The 23,338-nt window shown below is 36.8% G+C and overlaps 2 protein-coding genes across 4 annotated transcripts in view; one reads left to right on the top strand and one right to left on the bottom strand.

The window, feature by feature from the left end:
* LOC126380383 (circumsporozoite protein-like) overlaps positions 1-21,796 on the bottom strand; it is a 72,171-nt gene extending 50,375 nt beyond the window's left edge. Inside the window, exon 1 of one of the 2 annotated variants that reach the window (XM_050029772.1) lies at positions 21,389-21,796. The gene's annotated coding sequence lies outside the window, so the exon portion shown is untranslated. Of the gene's footprint in view, positions 1-14,783; positions 15,338-21,388 lie in introns of those variants that run through there. The other variant, XM_050029771.1, reaches the window with a different exon arrangement.
* LOC126380326 (UDP-glucosyltransferase 2-like) lies at positions 1,215-23,004 on the top strand. Of its 2 annotated transcripts, none has more exons than XM_050029669.1 (9): positions 1,215-1,306; positions 3,352-3,513; positions 3,727-3,823; positions 4,378-4,570; positions 13,127-13,327; positions 13,448-13,667; positions 13,782-14,001; positions 22,136-22,355; positions 22,635-23,004. In XM_050029669.1, the coding sequence occupies exons 2-9, from the start codon at positions 3,361-3,363 to the stop codon at positions 22,909-22,911; spliced, it is 1,581 nt and encodes a 526-aa protein (XP_049885626.1). In that variant the 5' UTR covers positions 1,215-1,306; positions 3,352-3,360; the 3' UTR covers positions 22,912-23,004. The 2 variants fall into 2 exon arrangements, with proteins under 2 accessions (XP_049885626.1, XP_049885625.1); XM_050029668.1 differs by lacking the exon at positions 1,215-1,306 and adding an exon at positions 3,086-3,270 and having other exon boundaries at positions 22,635-23,003.
* Positions 23,005-23,338: the final 334 nt, after the last annotated feature.

Raw genomic sequence — 23,338 nt, 5'->3', positions numbered from 1 at the left:
ATTTATTCATTCAACTATTATTACTTACTAAAGCAAATATTATTTCAATAAATATCAGCCAGAATAAGTATTTAATTTGTCTACTTAAATTACATCACATAAGGACTGTAAATGGTAGTCAGCGAGTGGGCGGAAATAAAAAAACTAAACGTATGACAATTTTACTAATTAAATCCACAAAAGAAAAGGAAAATACATAAATAAAAGTGAAAGTAAAAATAACTTAAAAACAACGACTGTTCTTAGTGAGAGCGAAAAATTAGAAGAAAAAAACTCTTTTTAAACTAAGGAGAATGTATATAAATTATTAAAAGTATAAGTATAAATTATAAAAATTATCGTCGTTCGTCGAAAAGAAACAATATATGTAGTAAATCAAAATTGTACACAAATGAAATTGAATAAAAAAATACACACTTGAATGAATTAAAAATTAAACAATTAAAATATGTCACCCGAGCTGTACTTCGCGCAAAGGTTCGCATAACGCTCGCATCGTTACCGGCAAAATTTGCCAACTAGTGATATACCCTTTTATCTTTGTCATATTATCATATCGCATGAAAATGACTCATGAGCCATTTAAATAGACGTCAGAAAACATAATATTCTGAAATAGAATCATGACTTTCAATAAGTCCATCGTGCTTTCATGATTCTACATTGAAAATTAACGATTTCTGAAAAATGCTTTTTAGCAGTGACGCCGCTGTGATTTTTTTTTCTTTTACTTGTAATTGTGCTTCATATGCAATAAATGAAAATCGTTTGCATAGTATTGATTTTTGATTTGATATCTGATCCGTGTGTGGGATCAACCCCATTGGTAATCTATTTATCATGAGCGATATATTATCAGCGAGCCGGCATTAAAATAACATGGTACTATAGCAACTATGATATCCAATCAGATAGGCTGTGTATGGTTGTTGGAATTTCATGTCCTTGTCTGCATTAAGTGTCAGTTCATTTCATATGGGACGGTTGGTTCCACTAGATAGTCTGATTTTGTGACTCGAGGTCCCACTCTGTCGGTTTTTACGACATGTTTGGCATAAGCAGCTGATAGCTTTCTGTTTGATAATAAGCTCGTATAATAAATAATCACAGTCCAGTACAGAAGGAATACTAATGAAAAGACCTATAAATTAAATTACAATAAATAACAAGTCATTGAGTGAAATCTTATCGCAGATTAGAAAAACTGTTTATCGATATCAGACGTAAATATATACCAGTCATTTTTATACACTCCTGTAGTTATAGTTATTCCTAGCTCCTCTCTGTAACACTCGTTGGATTTCATGTAAGTCGTCTGGTCCCTTTATATTTCATACATTTTATTGTTTTAATGTTATATACTAGAGTACGCTTATAACAATATAACAAATGGTTGTAATGAAAATGTAAATTTTGCTTAACGAAAATAAAAACCTTATTTCGATGTATGATTTACTTTGCAGCATTGATTTATCAAAGATATGTTTACTATCAATGTTTACAAAATATGTATTATATCATCGATAATATTATTTTTTCATTCAATAATTATATTTACTAACCCATGTCTATTCACCATCAGCAAAATACACAAGGGTTATTAAAAGCGAATAGAATACAATGCATATAGTGCTTAATTTTGTTTGGGCTGGTTTTCCCTTCGCGTGATGGAAGGTCAGACAGGCAGCCGCTTTTGAAAAACCGGACCTGTCAAATGTTCAGGTTAGGTTAGCGGACCCTGTGAAAAGCGGGATAATACTAGGGAGATGATGATGATGATAATAGTGCTTAATTTGTTTATTGTACCATCAAGTAGAATAATTATAAACGTACTTCATACAAAATAGTTTATGTACTTACCTTTTAAGCAAAATATGCAGTAGTAGTAAGTACATAATACATTTTAGATTTGGTCTTATATTTTTAACTTGGAAAAAACAAGTCGAAAATGCGTCAAATGCGAAGTATTTCATAAGAAAAATAACCGTAAGGTGATGATTACATTACGTATTTTATTTAATAATAGAAAATGCCACATTTTACTCTAATACTTTGTTGAATTAAGAATAAAAATAGGTTGACTCTACTACTGTATAATAATACTTAGTACCAGTAATAATTATCTACGAATTTTCGGAAAAAGGTGCACAAAGGTGTATTTATGAAAAGTTCTACCTTAAGTTAATGCTGTTAAGTAAAAGTAGAAATGATTAAAGAAGAAATTTAATTAGCTACATGAGTATAGATATATCGACCTTCGGGCTGTAGTAGTAGTGGGCTTTATTTTCCGCGTTTAGACACAGGATGACACATAACATAACGCGTAGCCTTGGGACGGATATTAAATATGATTTAATATCCGTCCCAACGTTCCCCAAAAATTATACTATAGATGGCACTGTTAAATTTAACGTGATAATTACCTATGGTACTTACACAATTATTCAAAAATGCAGAAGCATATATAAAAATAATAGTCGCTTGCTATTTAGATCTCATTATGTATAGAATTATGTTGCTACCTACATTGTTTCTCTTTATTTTGCTTAGAATAATAATAGGTGGAAGATGTAATTGTGCCATCATTTATACCCAAAAACAAAGATGCATATGTCTGTTATCCATGAAATTAGAAAGTCAAATGAAGGAAAATCTTTATAGCGCCAACTATATAATATTGATGAACGTATTATTGAGTAACTCATTGAAACTGTTAAAAATGTTTAAGTAGGGGTTCCGTTACTTAAAACGAGAAGAATACATAGTATAGGTTTTTATACAATACGAGTATGATATTGTCGTGTTTACCTAGAGTTTCGTTCTTCTCTTCTCCTAGAATCCTAAAGCTAATATTTTGATTTTAATACAGTTAGTAGACATTGCGTCAAACTATCGAAAAATTGCACTATACGTAAAGTAAGAATTTATTGAAGTGAGCGATTTATCTTGTGTAAATGGAACGAAAGATTTTCAGCAACTCATCGTGACTGATCGTTTAAAGTTCTAGTGGACTCATGACTAGGTTTCGTTTTGGGACAGGTTTCTGGCGAATGGCGATTAGTTTGGGTTGATGTCAGCACCGACGTAATATTGTTGAACAGTAATGGCAGAATAGTCGGCGACCTTGGTCGTGTCTAAACAGATTTGTGGTTTTTGTTGTGCGTCGTTCATGTAACTCCAATGTCTAGTGATTCTTTGAGAGAAATAAACTTTATTACACACCTATAACTATAAAATTGTGAACCGGATGAATGAAATATAGAGATATATGTGTGTTTTTCAGATTTTAAATGACAAGATTTAACTAGTGAAGATAAACTTGTAATTTAATGATGTGTTTGTATCTTTTAGATTGTAAAAATGCGGTGGTCACCGGCGGTGTGTCTGGCCGTAGTAGCAATAGCGAGTATAGGTGAAGCTGCAAAAATACTTATATTATTTCCGTTTCCGGGAAGGAGCCATGGGATACTCGGTGAAGCGTTTGTTAGACTTCTCTCTGACGCCAAACACGAGGTAGGTATAAGCTGCCTCTAAAATTGTGTTTAAACGGAATGGTTATGTTACAAAAATGTGTGCTGTCATTTTATTATTTATTAAACCATGTTCCAAAATGAATCAGAAGATTCAGAAGTCGAGTGTTTACGAGCTAATATGCTTAATTAAACTCATGGTAAAAAAATATTTTTAGTAAATATATTTTTCGTAATTTTTATGTTCAACTTTCAGGTGACATATGTAACCACTTTCCCTATTGAAAATCCGCCTCCGAATGTGCGACAAGTGGATGTTAATAGTAACCTAGACTTACAGAAAGCTGCCATGGGTAAGCCGCATTAAAATGTTATCTATTGAAGCCGTCGCAATATTTATGTTCTTTTTGGTGTTTTCATGAATGTTCTGACAGAAAATTCCACTTCACATTTATTAACTCAGAAAACTGAGCTGAATTATCCCCCCCAGTATTCGTTACGGTGTTATATACATACACCCCATACAACTAATTACAGGTAGCCATACCAGTACGTACGGGTGTCAGTGACACCGTAACGAATACTGAGGATATCATCAACTCCGAATCATGGTGTGAATCATCCCTCAAAGTTTTCGTTACTATGCCACTAACAGTCTATATATAGTACGAGAGATACTTTTTAACTGGGATGCTGGGGCAACCTTAGAGATCTATTTTAGGTCGTATAGATAACAGTATGTCTAACTAAGTGGTATGGGAAACATATTGTGTCGACCCCCCAGTAAATGGATTACAGGCGTTGCAAAAATAACTATTGATAGTTAGTAAAGCTATTTCAGTTTGAATACGATGACTACCTTCTATAAAAAATAATCGTGTTTTATTAGAGCTCTTTTCTTTTCTAGCGCCAATGATGAACATAACTGCAATAATGAATAAAGAAATCAATATAGGCGACATGACGGCCATGTTCAACCTAATATTAAGCATAGGTAGATCGACCCTTGAAAATGAAAATATGAAGAAATTCATCAACGATCCAAATGAGAAATATGACCTAATTATTATTGAATGGATGTTCACCGAACTTTACACTGGGTAAGGATACTTTGTGCTAGTTCTGATTAAAGGACAATACTAACCAACAAAGAGAAAAAATAAATCGAAACAATTAAAAACTTAAAATTAAAAACTCTGACTCCGACGGGACTTAAAGTCGCAGCTCTTGTCAAGCCGGGACGAGTGTTAACCATTACACCACCGGGTCCTCCTAACCACGCGAAATTCTTTCGATATATGTATCGTCATTAGGCGTCATTTGTCAGTTTCCCTAAGCACGGGTAAGTGCTATAAAAACAAAAATCAATACTTACCAAGTACGAAAAAGAAACCAGATCAAAAATGTACATAAAATATATATGTTATTCATTGGTATATATTTTATATATTTCTAGAGGTGATATTTTTGTTTTAATCTTAAGATATCTTTGATTTAGGTAAGCCCAAAGATATAAATACTTAGTAGTTATATCACATTGTTGTGATTGGAGTAGAAAATTAAAATGATTATAATTTCAAAGGTTTATCTAATAAATATTAATATGGGCTCCTGGTAAACTGGTTAACCTACCTGGATCAAACGTATTTATCACTGAAGAAAAAATCTCACACTTGTTAATTTGAAAAAAAAAAAAAACAGTATCACATATTAAGCCATCTTATTATCTAGTTAAATATTTAAAATTTATTATTTCATTTAATATATCATTAAATTATTGCCTCGTTCTTTGTTGCACAATGAATTTTTCTAATATATAAATAATATTATTATTATGAAATTGAAATTTAGTTTCTAATTCGCAGATTTTATGAAAAGATCCTTACAGAAATCTCATTGACCTAACTAAATAGCTGAACATTCCTATGCATGCAGACCCTGTAATTTAGAAGAAAGATATTTGTTTAATAATTTAATTAAACATAAAATTCATATTTTTTCCGTAAAACGAAACAACATTGTTTATGGTTTTTTAAGCTATATTTTAGTTGTCTATGGTGGACAATGACACTGAACTTCTCTCTTTTTCTCTCTGCTCTGTACCGAACGGTTGATTTTTATATTTCATTTAATTTAATTTTAATACAGTTCTTAAAATTTAATCTGCTTTTTATTTAACATGCAGATTAGTGGTCCTTCGCCTTCTGTGAATAGACTGCAGTGTTAAATTCGTGTCTCGCGTCGATGTTGGTGCAATTTAGTGTGTGTGGTGTGTGTATCGTTCGGCTATACGACGGTCGCCCGCGCATGTTTTCGGAAAACCTATATTTTTCCCAAAAAAAAAAAACAACACAAGACGTGCGAAGACTGCAGTTCACACAGGATTATAACCCAATTACGAAGCAATCAAGAAAATTTGTGTGGTTTTGCAGTCGATAATCTGCAAATCATTCTCCGATTACCCACATAATTTAAAAGAAAAAAGACGGCATCGAGCAAGACATTTTGTTTTCCGTTTTGACGTTCGGTGCGCTCGTCAAGTTGGCAGAACTCCATACTGTCAAAGTCATCAATCATCGTAACGACAGTTGCAGTCGTCAGGTTGGCACAACTCCATAGCTGTCAAACTCGAATGACACATTACTGTCAGATTTGATAACAAGATTGAAAGAAGCGAAAATCTCAAGCCGGGGTTTGTTTACGTACTGATTATCTTATATTTTGTTTACGCCGGTTGGATTTACGTCGGATTCTACAGTGTACTAATGTTTACAATGACGGAAAAAGAAGAATTGAAACGTCTTCGCTTATCCCGCGGACAGTTAAAAGGTATGGTGACTAGAATTGAAAATTATGTGAATGATCCTATTAACCTCACAACTGCCAATGCAGAAATGCTTGAGGCTCGGAAGGAAAAGTTAATAAATACGTTCAAAGCATATGAGCAGGTTCAGTTGGACATTTTAACGCTTGATGAAGCTGACTCTGAAAATATGTCAACTTTAGAAGAAAAATATTACAATATTATTTCTAAGTTAAATTTAACACTTAAAGGCTTTAACACAACTGAGAGAAAGCAATGTACCAATATTGCAACCTCAAAATTACCGAATATTGATATACCATCATTTGATGGAACAGATTTTACGAAGTATATGCCCTTTATGGATTTGTTTACTGCCGTTATACATAATAACAACTCTCTCTCAGATGTGCAAAAACTTTTTTACTTAAGGAAATTTTTGACAGGTGAAGCATTGTCTGTAATTATCAACCTACCTATTGTTAATGATTCTTACAAGGAAGCTACTGACCTACTTAAAAAACGTTTTGACAACAAGGCACGTATAATCAGCCATCATGTAAATAACTTGTTAAACTTACCATCCATGCAAAAAGGTACAGCGGCCTCCATACGGTCATTTGTCTCCGAAGTGCAACAACAAATTTATGCAGTAAAAAATTTAAAGCAATCTGTTGATCAATGGGATATGCTGCTTATTTCAATATTGTCTAAAAAATTAGATCAATATACTAATAGGGCTTATCAATTAGACAGAGATTCAGATGTACTCCCAACCATGGAGGAGTTCATTTTATTTTTGGAAAAGCGCGCTATAGCACTTGAAGATACTACAGAAAGCAAAAAGAATTTTACCAATAAAGTGACTAATATTGCCACAAAAAATACATTTTTATGCTATTATTGTAACTCCAGTAATCATGCCATGCATGGTTGCCCACGATTCAAGACGGCCTCTATAGATGACCGCATTGCATTTGTTGAAACACACAAATTATGTACTCTTTGTTTAAAAACTCACACCGGAAAGTGTAAGTTTACCTTTGTTTGTAAAACTTGTAAGGCAAAGCATAATACTCTTCTCCATAAGGAGGGTGCTATAACCCCTGAAGTTGTTATGCATTCACGCAATTCTTCTGTGAACATTTTATTACCTACTATAAAGGTAAAACTTTATGATCGTTGTGGGCATGAAGTAGTTGTTAGAGCGCTATTGGATACTGGTAGTCAGGCCTCTTTTGCTACTACATCTCTAATTCAAACTGGGCTTAAAACCAAGATGTCAAAATTCTAATATCATTAGTATTGGCAATAAAAATAATACTATAAATAAATATGTGGACATACAGGTCCATTCTCCCCTAAATAATATACAATTAAATGTTAAATGTAATATTGTGGATTCCATAACTTCAAACCTGCCTCAAAGGGAAATTGACATTTCTAATTTAATTATATCAAGCAATATTCAGCTTGCAGATGCTGACTTCAATATTCCAGCAGAAGTATCAATGTTGTTTGGGGCAGATGTATATTTCAATATATTGCTTGATGGACATCTACAAGTTAGGAAGGGTCTCATATTGCAAAACACCTTATTTGGGTATATTATTGGTGGCACAATTGCCACTTGCCCTCCAGGTAAAAAAGACTTAGTTGCAAATTTTGCAATATGTGATCATCATAAATTGGAGGATGTCATGGAGAGATTCTGGCTAGCCGAGGCTCCGCCTCAACCTGTATCGAAAATAACTATAGAATGTCAGAAGGCCGAAGAGTGTTTTAAAGAGTCTGTGACACTCACTGACAATAAGTTTCAAGTAGACATGCCTCTAACTAAAAATTTAAATGAGATACAGATTGGGGACTCGTTTTCGGTCGCTTTACAAAGATTTCTCTCTTTGGAGAAAAAGTTTCCAAGAAATCCACAATACCTAGAACAGTACAAAAAATTTATAGATGAGTATGTGGCTTTGGGACATGCCAGAATTGTCGATATAGGTGAATATGATGTGCAAAACGACCCTGTGTATTTCCTAGCTCATCATGCCGTATTTAACGAACAAAGTGTAACAACTAAGCTACGCGTGGTTTTCGATGGGGGAATGAAGTCATTACAAGGCATTTCATTGAACGATACGATGTTGAATGGTCCAGTGGTTCAAAGCGAACTGTTTGATATTCTGCTTTTGTGGAGAACATTTATATACACACTCACTTGTGATATTACCAAGATGTTTCGTTGCATCAATATAAATCCATCCCAAACTAGTTTGCAAAACATACTTTGGCGCGATGATCCGAGCAAACCAATAAGTTGTCTACAATTACAAACAGTCACTTATGGTTTAAAAGCATCTACCTTTTTGGCGACTCGTTGTCTCATAGAGCTTGCTCTTCGCTATGTTGATGATATTATATGTGGTGCCGATAATGTTGACGATTTAAAGCAGCTCAAGACTGAACTTACTGCTCTGCTGGGAGAAGGTGGATTTTCACTCCATAAGTGGTCATCAAACCATCCACAAATCCTAGAGAATGTCGATAAAACATACTTAAATCAGCTTGACCTAAATCAAGATAATATTGTTAAAACGTTAGGTTTGCAATGTGATATATTAAAAGATCAACTGACATTTAAAAGCCCTGAATTTAATAGTGATGATATTAACACCAAAAGAAAAATTTTAAGTTTTATTGGGAAAATATTTGACCCGTTAGGTATCATTGGGCCAATCATTGTTGTAGCCAAGCTATTTATGCAGACTTTGTGGTCGATGAAAATAAATTGGGACTCTATATTGCCCCAAGATCAGCTGTATGTTTGGCAAACATTCCTTGATAATTTAAAACATATGGGTACTCTATCCATACCTAGGGGGGTAGGCTGTGAAATCGCGATTTCAGTAGAGTTAGTAGGCTATGCGGATGCTTCTATTAAAGCTTTAGGGTGTTGTCTATACCTCAGAATCTATAATTCTGATGGCACAGTCTCCACTAACTTGTTATGTTCGAAATCTCGAGTAGCTCCTCTTAATACCAGAACTTGAGCTTGAATCTTCTTCATCTATTTTCCTCTTCAACAAGTATTTGTTGAAAGTAATACTTGCATCTTCTTCCATTCCTATATCTAGATGTCTCCGTAAAGTTTTAAGAACTTGGAGAGAAGAACCACTTTTCTTTTGAACGAGAAAATAGTTTGTTTGAAAAATAGTTTCTAATAGTTCTTCTAAAGTGCTGACATTTTTGTTCAACCATTCTACTGTCTTGGTGGGAACCCCTTCTATTAATGAAGACACTTTCTTTATAGTGAAATGTGGCAATATAGAACAATATGATTCCTCCCCTGAAAACTTTGTTTTGGAACTTCTTATTATTATATCTCCATCGCACATTAAATTATTGAATGAATCCTTTGTTAAAAGGTTGGATGACAGATCCAAATTTATTTTGTTCTGATGATAAATTATGAAATGTGGTGGTTCTATTCTAGTCTCTATTGCTGAACCCTTACAAAAATTGTAAAAAATTGAAATAAATAGGTTGTCTCTAGAATTGTTCGTTACTTTTTGGTACAGAAGCTTCTTTAATCCGGTTGAAACTCTCTCCTGTTGGGATATGGGCACGTGTTTTAAGATACTTGGGAAGTATGGCTCAAATTTCCCTTCTGAAATGCTCTTGCGTATTTGCCCTATAACATTAATGTTATATTGAATTGCCTTCTTTAAAAGGTTGTTAGGATGCATTAAGTAATATAATTGCGGTTCCGAAATCTTGATGTTCTTGTCTAAAACCGGAAATTGGTTGCATAGTGGCACCGTACAAAGAATTTGACCCGTTATACTTCCTTTAATGTCATTGCTGCAGATGTAACCTATTTCAGAAACACCCGTTTCTATTTCTAAGTGGTTGGACAGCCTCAATGCTCCTATCTCCAAATCTTCGTCAGAAGTAGACTCAATTCCCAATTTTATCAGCTTGACGTTTTTTTTCTTCTACTCCTACCAATTCATAAAATCTTTTTTGATAATATCTTTTACAATTGTATCTCAATTGCCTCACTGTTTTTCCCCTGAACATCTCGAATCTTGAGGTCATAAAAACAGCTACATTTGCAAGCACAAAAGCTAACTCCTTTAAGCTGGTCCTATTTACTGTAATGCTAAGTAATGCATCAGCATTATGCACGAAAAACCCTTTTGATATTTCACTTTCAAAATGCACAGTTTCTTCACCATTTATTCTTTTGAATTCCACTCCTTCCAAACTTAAATGCGTTGACTCATAAATTTTCTTGGCCTTGGGATAAAACTTTATGCCGTCATGTTCTATTTTAGGTATGATTTCCATCCCCAAACACCCCTTTATGAACCTTGTAAACTTGTTTTCATCAGTTCCCGGCAATATCTTAATCAAGGGGTACTCATGAATAGTTATAGCTTTAACAAAAGTTCTTATATGAGGGTACGTTAAAGAGTGTTTCTGCAGGATTTTTAACTTGTTATGTTCGAAATCTCGAGTAGCTCCTCTTAATAAAAGCGTAACAATACCACGTTTGGAATTAAATAGTGCTCTACTTTTGTCACAAGTAGCCAATAAGGTATATAATGTGCTAAACCACAAATATAATAACTTAAAAGTTTTTCTCTACAGTGACTCTCAAATTGTATTAGCATGGGTGGCATCCTCTAATACAAAAACAAACCTCTATGTGTCTAATAGAGTTTCTCAAATTAAAAAACTAACAAAATATTTTCACTGGTCTTATATAAACACAAATAAAAATCCTGCAGACTTACTGTCAAGAGGCTGTGACTTTCAAAAATTAAAATCTCACAATCTTTGGTGGCATGGCCCCCTGGAACTATCAAATCCTGACTTTAAGCACTCACAGGGTGAAATTATATTGCCTATTCCGTTATCTAATGATAATGGTACAGAAGAAAGTTACTCGTTCTGTGGCGTAATTAAGTCCAAATCCAGTGAAGATGATTCATTTATCATTTCTCTGGTTAAAAGGTTTTCTGATTTTAATAGGCTACAAAGAGTGGTCTGTTATATATTACGTTTTTGTAATAATTTGAAAAAAGGTAAAACAAAGAGTTTTGATTCTCTGACACCGTCTGAGCTCAATAATGCCATGATGGTTGTGATAAAAGGTGTACAAAATTTTCACTTCACAAAAGAAATCAAATCAATTACTAACGGCTTTACAATAAAGTCGGGTTTGGCTGGTCTTCATCCCTTTGTGGATAAAAATGGTATTGTTCGTGTTGGTGGACGTCTTCAGAATGCTGAAAACATTTCTTATGATAAAATGCATCCAATCATACTACCAAAGTCGTCTCATCTTACGACCATAATTATTCGCAGGGAACATATACGTCTCATGCATGCTGGAGCTAAATTGGTTCTTAGCTCACTGTCACAAATGTTTTGGCTTATAAGCGGCATACGAGAAGCCAAGAAGGTTGTCAACAGATGCGTTAAGTGTGCTAAGCTTAAAGCTAAAGCTTCTATGCAACTAATGGGATCTCTACCGCAAGATAGGGTGACGCCTGTTAGGCCATTTCATGTAACTGGTGTGGATTTTTGCGGACCATTCAATCTAAAAGTTTCAAGAATTAGGAAACCCCTTATAACAAAGGCATACGTTGCTATCTTTGTTTGTTTTTCGACAAAGGCAATACACATGGAATTAGTCAGTGATCTAACTACTGAAGCATTTTTGGCATGTCTCAAGCGTTTCTTTTCAAGGAGGGGAATGCCAACTAGAATTTACTGTGATAATGCTAAGACTTTTAAAGGAGCGCAAAATGAGTTAAATAATTTATATAAATTATTTTCAGCTCAGTCTCATATAGAGGACATAGAAAACTACTGTGTCTCTAATTGTGTACGATTTAGGTTCATTCCGGCGTACTCACCTGAGTTTGGGGGCTTGTGGGAGGCTGGGGTCAAAAGTTTCAAATACCATTTTAGAAGAATAGTAGGAAACATTGCTCTTACATTTGAAGCTCTATATACAGTTATAACAGAAATTGAAGCGATTCTGAATTCTAGGCCTCTGCTGCCCATAAGCTCCGATGTCTCTAGCTTTGAGTATCTTACGCCTGGGCATTTCCTCATAGGTAAACCTATGATGAGTTACCCTGAAATAAACCTTTCAAATAAGTGTATAGATAGATTAAAATTTTGGCAAATGTTATCTAAAATTAAACAAGATTTATGGAACATCTGGTCCAGGGACTATCTCACACAGCTACAAAATAGACCTAAATGGAAGCACAGTCATCTTAATATAAAGGAAGGTGATTTAGTCATAGTTCGTTCTGATAATACTACTCCTTTAAGTTGGCCTATGGCAAGAGTTGTAAGGACGATTCCGGGACCAGATGGTAGAGTAAGAGTGGCAGAAATTAAAATGTCTAATAATAAAAATTATATAAGATCTTTTAGAAAGTTGTGTCCATTACCAATTTGATATGTTAAATTTTATATAGGTATTCTTCCTATCCTTTCTAACGTTTATATAGGTATATACTGCATGTTTAAGTCTCTATTATTTTGTATTTTTCTTATTGTGGCTCTGGCCCAACTATGTTTAATAATTTAATTAAACATAAAATTCATATTTTTTCCGTAAAACGAAACAACATTGTTTATGGTTTTTTAAGCTATATTTTAGTTGTCTATGGTGGACAATGACACTGAACTTCTCTCTTTTTCTCTCTGCTCTGTACCGAACGGTTGATTTTTATATTTCATTTAATTTAATTTTAATACAGTTCTTAAAATTTAATCTGCTTTTTATTTAACAATATTATTTCAAAAAAATAATTTATTGTTACAGGTTGTCTGCATTGTTCGAATGTCCTTACATATGGTTCTCATCAATTGAGCCTCACTGGTCTGTATTGAAATTGATTGATGAACATTTGAACCCAGCTTATAATCCTGATGGTCTCTTCTCTGGAGAGGTACCGCCTTTCAGCTTCATAGTCCGAGTCAAGGAACTGTTGAGTCAAGTTGTAGGCACTCTTATAAGGGAATAGTAAGTTTTAAGAAATATATTTTCTTATTTAAACCGCAATCTGATGATGAAATACAATTTGATTTGAACTGTGCTATTTTTGTGATTTTGTCTGCATAACTTATTTTATTACCATTTTAGCTACAGCTTACCACTAGAAAAAAAAGATTATGAGAAAATCTTCGGTCCAATATTTGAGAAGAGAGGAAAGGTTTTGCCGCCATACGAAGAGTTGAGGTTCAATGGGTCACTTATGTTGGGCAACTCACACGTGTCCTTGGGGCAAGCCACTCGAATCCCTCAGAACTTTAAGCCTATAGGAGGATATCACATTAACCCTAAATTAAAACCTTTGCCAGACGTGAGTTAACACATTCTTTCGAAGAAATTTACCGTGCTTTCCAATTAGTGTCGATGGGGTATTACGTCGTTCAATCACCAATAATCTTAACTGTCATTTTAATTTTCTTTACAGGATTTAAAGAAAATTATGGACGGAGCTAAAAATGGTGTAATATACTTCAGCATGGGATCAAATTTAAAAAGCAAGGACATGCCTGATCAAATGAAAAAGGATCTATTGAAAATGTTTGGAACATTGAAATACACAGTAATTTGGAAGTTTGAAGACGTCTTGCTAAATATACCGAAGAACGTTCGTATTTTGCAATGGGCTCCACAACCTAGTATAATAGGTAATCCTTTTAGCAGTCTCTACTAAAAATACTAACAAGAGTTTTGATTCGAAACATTTATAAATTACTTACAGAATTTGTACGACTTCGATTTATATGTATAATAACATAAAATATTTTAAATTTAACACTAGAGTGAATAGGCATTTAATAGGAAAGCGTGCTTGCCAAGGGGCGAGATTGTAGTCAAGAGGAAACCTATATTTATTAAAAATAAATTCGGTTAAGTGTGAGTTAGACAACCCAAAGGTTGAACCCGTCCGTAGGATAAATAACGCATCCCAGTGGGTCGTTATAAAACATTTGACTTAAATTAACACTCACGTAAATAAAGGTTCATACAACACTAGTCTCTGCTTACCCCAATAGGAAATAGGTATGTATTTTGTATACACTATACAGCACAGGACTCAAGTGCCAAAATATTTCGAATATTTTATTCATAAATAAAGTCAGGCTAGGCTGTATGGATTGGACCTTTCCTACTTCTGTCAAAATATTAAAATAAGAAACTTACCTAAGTACATAACGTGGATATATTTATAAATAAATGAATGGCGATTTCAATTCAGGGAATTTTATATTTGTGTAACAATTTTGTATTAAATCATTAATTATATTTAGTGAATATTTAATTACAGTGTGTGTTATAATAACGCCAATTTAAGTAAGAGCTCTAGCCGAATGGTCATGATCCTAGTACCTACAGAAAAAAGAATTTGTTTCAGTATACATGTTAGGGAGTTTGACTTCGATAGCTAAAGAGAGAAAATTGGACTGACCTGAAGCTCCTCGTCTGCTGGATTTCGGGGCGCCCCGGTCTCGTTCACCACAGGCAGTGTATATAGTCCTTGTGTGTAAGATTGCACTTGTCTTGTGTCGATAATTTGGAGTAATTGAGCACTTTTGGGAAATAGAAAAGCCTAGAAGGCGTATGAGCTCGTTGAGCCGTTGTTATTCGACTTGAAAAGTCTTGAGAATGCAATGAGAAAGAGACGTAGTTCAGTCTCTTCACGTTGGCAGCACTGTCGTGTGCGTTTCATTAGTGCACTTTGCAAAGCGTTTTGATCATATCCAAAATTCAAATTAGCTATCGATTTGGATGAATAGAAATACATAAATTACGAACTAGAAATAACCGTCTTGTGCTTGTGACAATTGGTTTTAAAAGAAGTACGGAACATGCCGCCGACCATAAAATAATGCTTATTTTATTAAGAAACTATGCTAAACTTAGAATACTACAACATGCAATGAAATAGTAAAAGAAATACCTAATCAATAGGCAACGGGCAGACCTTAACGACAGGTCGCTTGGTTACGGTATTACCGGTGCGCACAGTCACGACGCGAGTAACACCGTCAGAGCCCGGGTGCAGCTGCTGCACGCGCGCCAGGCGCCTCTGCAGCGGCGGCAGCGTGTTGTCGATCAACACAACTACAGATCCCTCACGGAGGGGTGTGTTAGGGTCATCGTGAAACCATTTACCACGCTGTTGAAGCTGGTGGAGGTATTCGACACTCCAGCGCTTCCAAAAATGTTGTACAGCTTGTTGAATCACTTGCCACCTGACGAGGCGGTTAGGATTGTCGTGAGTTAGGTTAAACTCGGGGAGTGCATTTAAAGGTTCCCCGATAAGGAAGTGTCCGGGTGTTAGTGGTAACGGATCGGAAGGATCGTTACTGAGGCTGCTGAGTGGCCTTGAATTCAGAACAGCTTCAATCTGACAAATTAATGTGTTAAATTCGTCTTGTGTAAGTGCAAGAGAACCTATGACGCGATGCAAATGAACCTTGAGTGACTTGACCGCGGATTCATATATTCCACCAAAGTGGCTTCCGTAAGGCGGATTAAAATGCCAAGTTATGGACATATCAGTTAAATGATTTTGAATGACAGCGTTGTTCGCTTCATTCTGTAAGAATGAGTAAAGTTCTGAGAGGTAACGATTACAACCTACAAAGTTTTTTCCGTTGTCGGAATAAATGTCCGTACATAACCCTCGACGTGATATGAAACGGCGCAATGCATTTAGGAATGCTTCAGTTGACAATTCTGGAACGAGTTCGAGATGAATCGCTTTAGTTGACATGCAAATAAAGACGCAAACATATGATTTGAATATTTTCGCATTTCGGTATTTATTAGATTTAAAATTGAAATGTCCAGCAAAATCAATCCCGACGTGGAGAAATGGACGTAAATTACGAACTCGGGCGGCCGGTAGTGGAGCCATCGGCGGCTGTCGAGCGACCGGTCGCGCGCGGTAGCAACGCACGCAGCGGCGTGTGCGCATACGGACAGCGTCGCGAGCGCAGAGAATCCAGTAAGTTTGTGCAAGTATGCACTGTAAAGTCTGAGGGCCAACGTGTAAGTTTGTCGTATGATAAAAATCTATGAGTAAATTTGTAAAATGATGTCGTTTTGGTAAAATAATCTGATGTCTTGCATCGTAAGGAATGTTGGCATGACTTATTCTGCCGCCGACCCTGAGGAGTCCGACGTCATCAATAAAAGGTTTAAGTCTTTGAAGACGTTGAGTACATCTGTCATCGTCCTTAAGACGAGAGATGTCTTCTGAGAAATGTTCGGATTGAACCAGTGAAATAATGCGGTTGAGAGCCTGTTTGGTCTCTGAAACCGTTACGTGCTTAGAAGCATATGATTCTGTTTTACGACATTTATTGTAAAATCGAAAGATTAGTGCCACGATGCGCAGCATCTTGGGCAGCGAAGAGAATCGCTCGATGAACTCGAGAGTGGGTTCACTCTTCTGAGTGACGAGAGTGTGTTTGCGACGTTCTTCGTCAGTATGACAATTGACGTGAGATATAGGCCATTCGGGCTGCGGTTTAGAGAGCCAGGAGGGTCCATGGAACCATTGTTGGTGGTCCAAGCGAGACGGTAGAACACCTCGGGACGCAGGGTCCGCCGGGTTGTCAGCAGAGCGTACATGGTGCCACTGTGCAGCAGGTACGTTATTCGTAGTTTCCGCGATGCGGTTACAAACGTAAGTTCGCCACTTGTCAGGAGATGAGCGCAACCAAGCAAGTGTGATTGACGAATCGCACCAAGCGAAGATTTCGTCGAAAGTTAAATATGAGCTGTAAGCTCTAATCACCTTTTTTATCAGTTTTGATAAAAGCAGAGCACCACATAATTCTAAGCGTGGGATTGAAAGGCGTTTCAAAGGCGCAACCTTTGTCTTGCCAAGAAGAAGATGAGACGTGATGCAACCATCAACATCTACGACGCGAATGTAGACGCAGGCTGAGTACGCCTTTTCTGAGGCGTCGGAAAAGCCGTGAAGCTGCACGTTGTGCGTGCTTGGAAGAACATGACGAGGTAACGCTATGTTTTGTAGCAGTGGAAGTTCATCAAGAAACTGATACCACAAATCGCAGATTCCTTGTGGAGGAGCGTCGTCCCATCCTACACCGGATACCCACAGAAGTTGAATTAAATGTTTAGCAAACAGAGTTATAGGACTAAGAAAACCTAGAGGATCGTAAATCTTAGCAATTTCTGCAAGCATGATACGCTTTGTACATTTACGCGAAGGCGTATCTGTCTGGTAGGTAAAACTATCCGATTTAGGATTCCACTTGAGTCCAAGTACCTTGACAGACTTGTCAGTGTCAAGAGCTGAAAGTATGAGAGAGTCGTCATAAGTCTCGTCATTGTTAAAAACATGCGATAAGAAATCGGAGCTATTGCTAGTCCATTTGCGGAGTTCGAACGTTCCCGCTTTACAAATAGACGTAAGTTGACGCTGAAGAGCGAGAGCATCATCTAGGTTGTCAGAACCGGTAACGACATCGTCAACGAAGACATCGTTGAGAAGCACCTGCGAAGCAAGTGGGAATGCGTTGGCTTCATCAATCGCTAATTGACGAAGTGTCCGTAAGGCCAAGAATGGCGCAGAGGCAACGCCGAAAGTCACCGTGCACAGGCGGTATTCCTGTACAGGATCAAGAGGAGAGAATCTCCAGAGAATGCGATGAAAGTCGCGATGTTCTTTACAAATGTTAATGAAGCGATACATCATTTTGATGTCAGCTGTGAATACGATTTTATGAAGTCTATATTTTAGAAGAACTTCCGATATGTCTTGTTGAAGCTTCTGTCCTGTAAGGAGATTGTCGTTGAGAGAACGACCTGATGTCGTTTTGCACGAGGCATCGAAAACAACACGCAGCTGCGTAGTGACAGCCTTTTGTCGAAGCACGAAGTGATGAGGTATGTAGTAAGGAGATATGTCAGTGTTGACAGAGTCCTTGACAGTCTCCATATGTCCCATGTCTAGGTACTCCTGAAGACATTTATTGTATTCAGCTCGTAAAGCAGGATCACGCGACAATCGAGCTTCAATTTTGTGTAAGCGAGAAAGAGCGACATCACGAGAATCGCCTAGAGGAGGCGCATTTTCCTTAAAGGGAAGACAAACAGTGTATTTACCCAGTGGGTCACGTGTATGAGTATTCACGAAAATTGATTCGCATAAAGCGTCGTCTTTTGAGAGCTGAGTCTCTTCTGGAATGGATTCCAATTCCCAAAACCGTTGGAGTTGGGTGTCCAAAGAACTAGTGCTAAGGTTCGTACTGACACGACCTTGACGTGTATGAGAAATTCTACCATTGAGTAGGTAGCCAAAGATGCTATTCATAGCCACAGGAGTGCCTTGTGGGCCTATGATATTATCATGAAGCAGTATGCTATCACTATAGTCAGACCCCAGTAGGAGCTCAACAGGACGCGCAGAACGCAGTTCTGGGTCTGCCAGATTAAGACCTTGAAGGTGAGTAATTTGCTCAAACGAGCTTGGCACGTTTGGAATGTAACTAGTAATTTTAGGTAAGATAAGCGCTTCAATAAACAACTTAGGTTCGGGTTTGTCACGAGGCGTAACTTCGCATAAGACGTATCCACGCGGTCGTTCGTTGCTGTCGCCGATACCAGAGACAGTCATGCTGGTGTGTGCGGGACGTCGCGGCAGGCCGAGCCGCTGCACACAGGACTCCGTGATGAGCGTGGCTTGCGAGCCTTGGTCTACGAGCGCGCGCACGGGGCGCGCCGGACGGCGGGCGTCGTCAGGAGAACGAATGTTAACGAGCGCGGTGGTTAGAAGAACCGTACAGTTATTGTTGTGTGTAGGAACCGAACCCCCATGTAATGAAGTGGGTGAAGCTAAATTATTGCTTGGCGAGTGTAACTCGGGAAGCTTAGAATAATATTCCGCAGTCAGTGTGACATTTGGAACGGGCACATCCTCATGTAATAAGGAGTGGTGCCGCTGAGAGCAAATGCGGCAACTGTGGCGCGAGCTACAGTCCTTTGTTTCATGACCGATAAACAAGCAGTTATAACAAATTTTGTTTTCTGTTATAAAACGTTTACGTTCGGCTAAATTAAGTTTTTGAAATTTATCGCACTTGTATAAAGGATGAGAATTGAGTTTACAGTACGCGCATTTAATTTTATTTAAATAATCCGTTGAAGTAACAGTATGAAAACTCATAGTTCGCGCGGAACGAGTAAAAGATTCCGATGAGCGCGGCACGTTGTGCTTAGATTGATGCGCGTCGGAGTGCGAGCGATTAATCGACAGCGCGCGGCGAGATGCGTGCGCGGGAGAAGGGCGCGGCGGTGGCGGCGGCGAGCCGAGCGGCGCCGGCGGCGGCGGCCGGGCCGCGCTTGAGAAGCGAGCCGACATCACCTCAGACGTCGATAGCTCCTTGTTAAGGAAAACTATCAATTCCTTGACATTAGGTATGTCACGTGACGACTGTAACGACAGTTCGAAACGTCTTCGAATGTTAGGGGTAATTTTGCGCAGCAAAATGTTCAGAAGTAGAAAAGTCCAGTCCGACACTGGAAACCCCAAAGACAATAAGGCCGTGATGTTTTCGTGATAGGTATTTAATAAGTTACGTAAACTCGACTCAAAGTTTTTATCAATAACTGATTCCACGTCCAGAATGTTATCTAAATGTTTAGTTGCAATAATACGTTTGTTGTCATAACGATTTATCAACACCTGCAAGGCGTTTTCATAGTTAGACTCGGTAACAGGTATGGATTTAATTAAGTTATAAGGTTCACTTTTCAATGACAATAATAAGTAACGAAAACGTTCAACGTTTGTTAATGAGTTGTTATCGTGAACAAGTGATTTGAACAAATCATAAAAAGCGTTCCATTCGGTCAGTTGACCATCAAAAGATTGCAATGCTAAAGTAGGTAATTTAACATGCATTTTGTTAAGTTCGTTCGAATCATGTCCGCAGGACATTGACCCGTTAGCTACACTTTGCCTACGCGTTTCTTTCAAAGCATCTAAAATGATTTGCGTTTCATAATATAAAGAATCAAACTGGTTTCTTATCGCCAAGTGTTGATCTTTACTGAATTCACCTTGTTTCGCAGAAAGTTTTTCGATTTTTGCTTGAACTTGTAAGAATGTTTTCTTTATGGAATTTAATTCCTTAACGCGAACTCTGAACTCAGCAGGATTGTTGGAACAATCTACAATACGTTGAATATTGTTAATAGCTAAATCACGTTCAAATGATAATTGTTCAAGTTCCATTGTTACCATGAAGTAAAACGTAAAAGTTGTAAAGTTTAGGTATAAAGTGTATAACGTAAATGTATATAGGTACGAGTATCTATGTAAATGAAAGTTGTAAGTCGGAAAATAAAATGTTTTGTCCCAAATTAAAACGTAAGTACGTCACGTTTTGTTTAGTGGTTTTAATAAGATTTAACACGCAATGTTAAATATGTAAAATGCATGAATAAGTACGTAAATACTTAAACCAAAGAAAAACTGATCATGTACGAAAATACAATGACTGCTAGATTGGGTCTGGTATATAGGAATACCTAAACCGCTAAGTACTGTTGTAATTAGTAGTAGCAATACGTACTAAATACGAGTAGAAAATTATTAGTATGTGATACCAATATTAAACCGGCCAAGTAATGGCGGCTATTGTAACGAGCTGCGCGAGCTGCTGCCGTGGCGCGCGGCGTTTGTTACCTACCTACCCGCGGTGCGGGAAATAAATTGAAGTAAATTTTGGAAAAAAAATGTTCAAAACCCCATGAAACTATATATAATTAGAAAGGTCTCGTTGAGATCTAACTATGCACACCGGTATTATCGCAAAATAACACGCTTAGTGGTCGGAAACTCGATATTAATAATTATGGCTGGCGGTAGAACCCGACGCTGCGCACATAACTATTGCAAGTCGCTAGCACAAGACAAGTTGTTTACGCGTAAATTAACACAATAGAACCAAGATACACAACGATATATCCGGCTCGAATAAATGTTAGGGAGTTTGACTTCGATAGCTAAAGAGAGAAAATTGGACTGACCTGAAGCTCCTCGTCTGCTGGATTTCGGGGCGCCCCGGTCTCGTTCACCACAGGCAGTGTATATAGTCCTTGTGTGTAAGATTGCACTTGTCTTGTGTCGATAATTTGGAGTAATTGAGCACTTTTGGGAAATAGAAAAGCCTAGAAGGCGTATGAGCTCGTTGAGCCGTTGTTATTCGACTTGAAAAGTCTTGAGAATGCAATGAGAAAGAGACGTAGTTCAGTCTCTTCACGTTGGCAGCACTGTCGTGTGCGTTTCATTAGTGCACTTTGCAAAGCGTTTTGATCATATCCAAAATTCAAATTAGCTATCGATTTGGATGAATAGAAATACATAAATTACGAACTAGAAATAACCGTCTTGTGCTTGTGACAATTGGTTTTAAAAGAAGTACGGAACAATACATATTGTCCGACTCACACTTTGTCGAATTGTATATATTATTGTTTGTTCTATAGGACAAAAACTACAATATAAAATCACTTTTGTTGTATTTGAAATACCTCTAACTTAACTTTTTGTTATTTTTATTATTTTGTTGGTAAATTCGTCATAAGAACACAATACATAATTTGTGACAATTTAAAATGGTACGGTTCAATATATGCAGCCTCTTAAAGTAAGGACAGATGAACACACAGACAGACAGCATAGGTTTAGTAAAAAGATCCCGCGAGGATGGGGTAAAAATGACTCAGTAAGTCTAGAAGCTTAAAATAATGAATAATCGTTTTACTGTGTTTTAGCTCATCCCAACTGCGTTCTCTTTATAACCCATGGTGGTCTCCTGTCAACAACAGAAGCTATTCACTACGGAAAACCTATTATTGGAATTCCGGTATTTGGAGATCAACCCATGAACGTAGACAGAGCCGTACATAAGGGCATTGCTAAGCGAGTGGACCTCACCAACAAGCTACCTGAAGATCTGAAAGTGGCTATTGAGGAGATTCTTGGAGATCCTAAGTAATAATTTAATGTCATTTTAAAAAAAATAGAATTTAACTTAAAACTTGATAACTCTGTTTTACGTCTTTTTAACTTATTAGGGATAAAGTAGATCATCAAATTGTCAGATGAGAAATTTCTATTTTGAAATACCTATTATGTTTTTCAAGAAAGTTGAGCTAATGAACTACTTACTAAGTGAGCCTTTCTTCTTTACTTCTTTTCCTCAGTTTTTCTAAGAATAGTTTAAGCTTTTTTGCTTGAGTTATTTCTATTAATTATTTCTTTGGTGTGCAGGTATTCTCAAACAGTGAAAGAATTGTCTATGATCTACCATGACCGGCCGGCGACTCCCGGCGCGGAGTTGGTACACTGGGTGGAGCACGTAGTGCGCACGCGTGGAGCACCGCATCTCCGCTCGCCTGCGCTGCACGTGCCCTGGTACCAGAAGATGTACCTGGATCTTGCCGGTCTTATAATAGTGTCCTTAATGTTACTTAAACACATTATAAGACGATTATGCTGTTCAAAGAATAAAAATAAGAAAGCTACTAGCGAAAAGAAAAATAAATAATATAAATGTCCATTTAGATATTATTTCGTAATGTGTACTTTATTTTTAGAGAGATATTACTATCATATAATAATAAATATATTAAAATATAAGTCGATATAAGATAAAAACTGTTTCATTTTCCTACATTATTTTTGCTTTAGCTTTGTTTTTTGCTCTTCCCTTATTTCCTATCCACTTTGCAATCGTCTCCAAAGGTATCCAGATTGTTTTTTGGTCATGTTGGTGCTACAACCACGTGTAGTTAGTGCTTTGCCGGCCCTTTCGACTCTTACTGTCAATTTGAAGACTTTATCAGTATCATGATCCCAATTCTTAAACGGATGTCTGTTTATGGCATTAGGAATTGCTTTGATCAGATAATGGTTAATAATTATATTAAAGATTTAAGTGGAAGCAGCAAGCAATATTCTAAAAACTTAAATAA

The sequence above is a fragment of the Pectinophora gossypiella genome, chromosome Z (genome assembly GCF_024362695.1).
Source record: "Pectinophora gossypiella chromosome Z, ilPecGoss1.1, whole genome shotgun sequence".
NCBI lineage: Eukaryota > Metazoa > Arthropoda > Insecta > Lepidoptera > Gelechiidae > Pectinophora > Pectinophora gossypiella.
The sequence above is the reverse complement of the archived record's forward strand: the minus strand, read 5'-3'. Positions and strand labels throughout refer to the sequence as shown.

What these genes read in the sequence shown, in the direction of transcription:
- LOC126380326 (XM_050029669.1), top strand. Translation starts at nt 3,361, where the DNA reads ATGCGGTGGTCACCGGCGGTGTGTCTGGCCGTAGTAGCAATAGCGAGT. An exon ending in TTCACCGAACTTTACACTGG is followed by an intron (nt 4,571 to 13,126) that starts GTAAGGATACTT and finishes TTATTGTTACAG; the next exon opens with GTTGTCTGCATTGTTCGAAT. An exon ending in GGCACTCTTATAAGGGAATA is followed by an intron (nt 13,328 to 13,447) that starts GTAAGTTTTAAG and finishes TTACCATTTTAG; the next exon opens with CTACAGCTTACCACTAGAAA.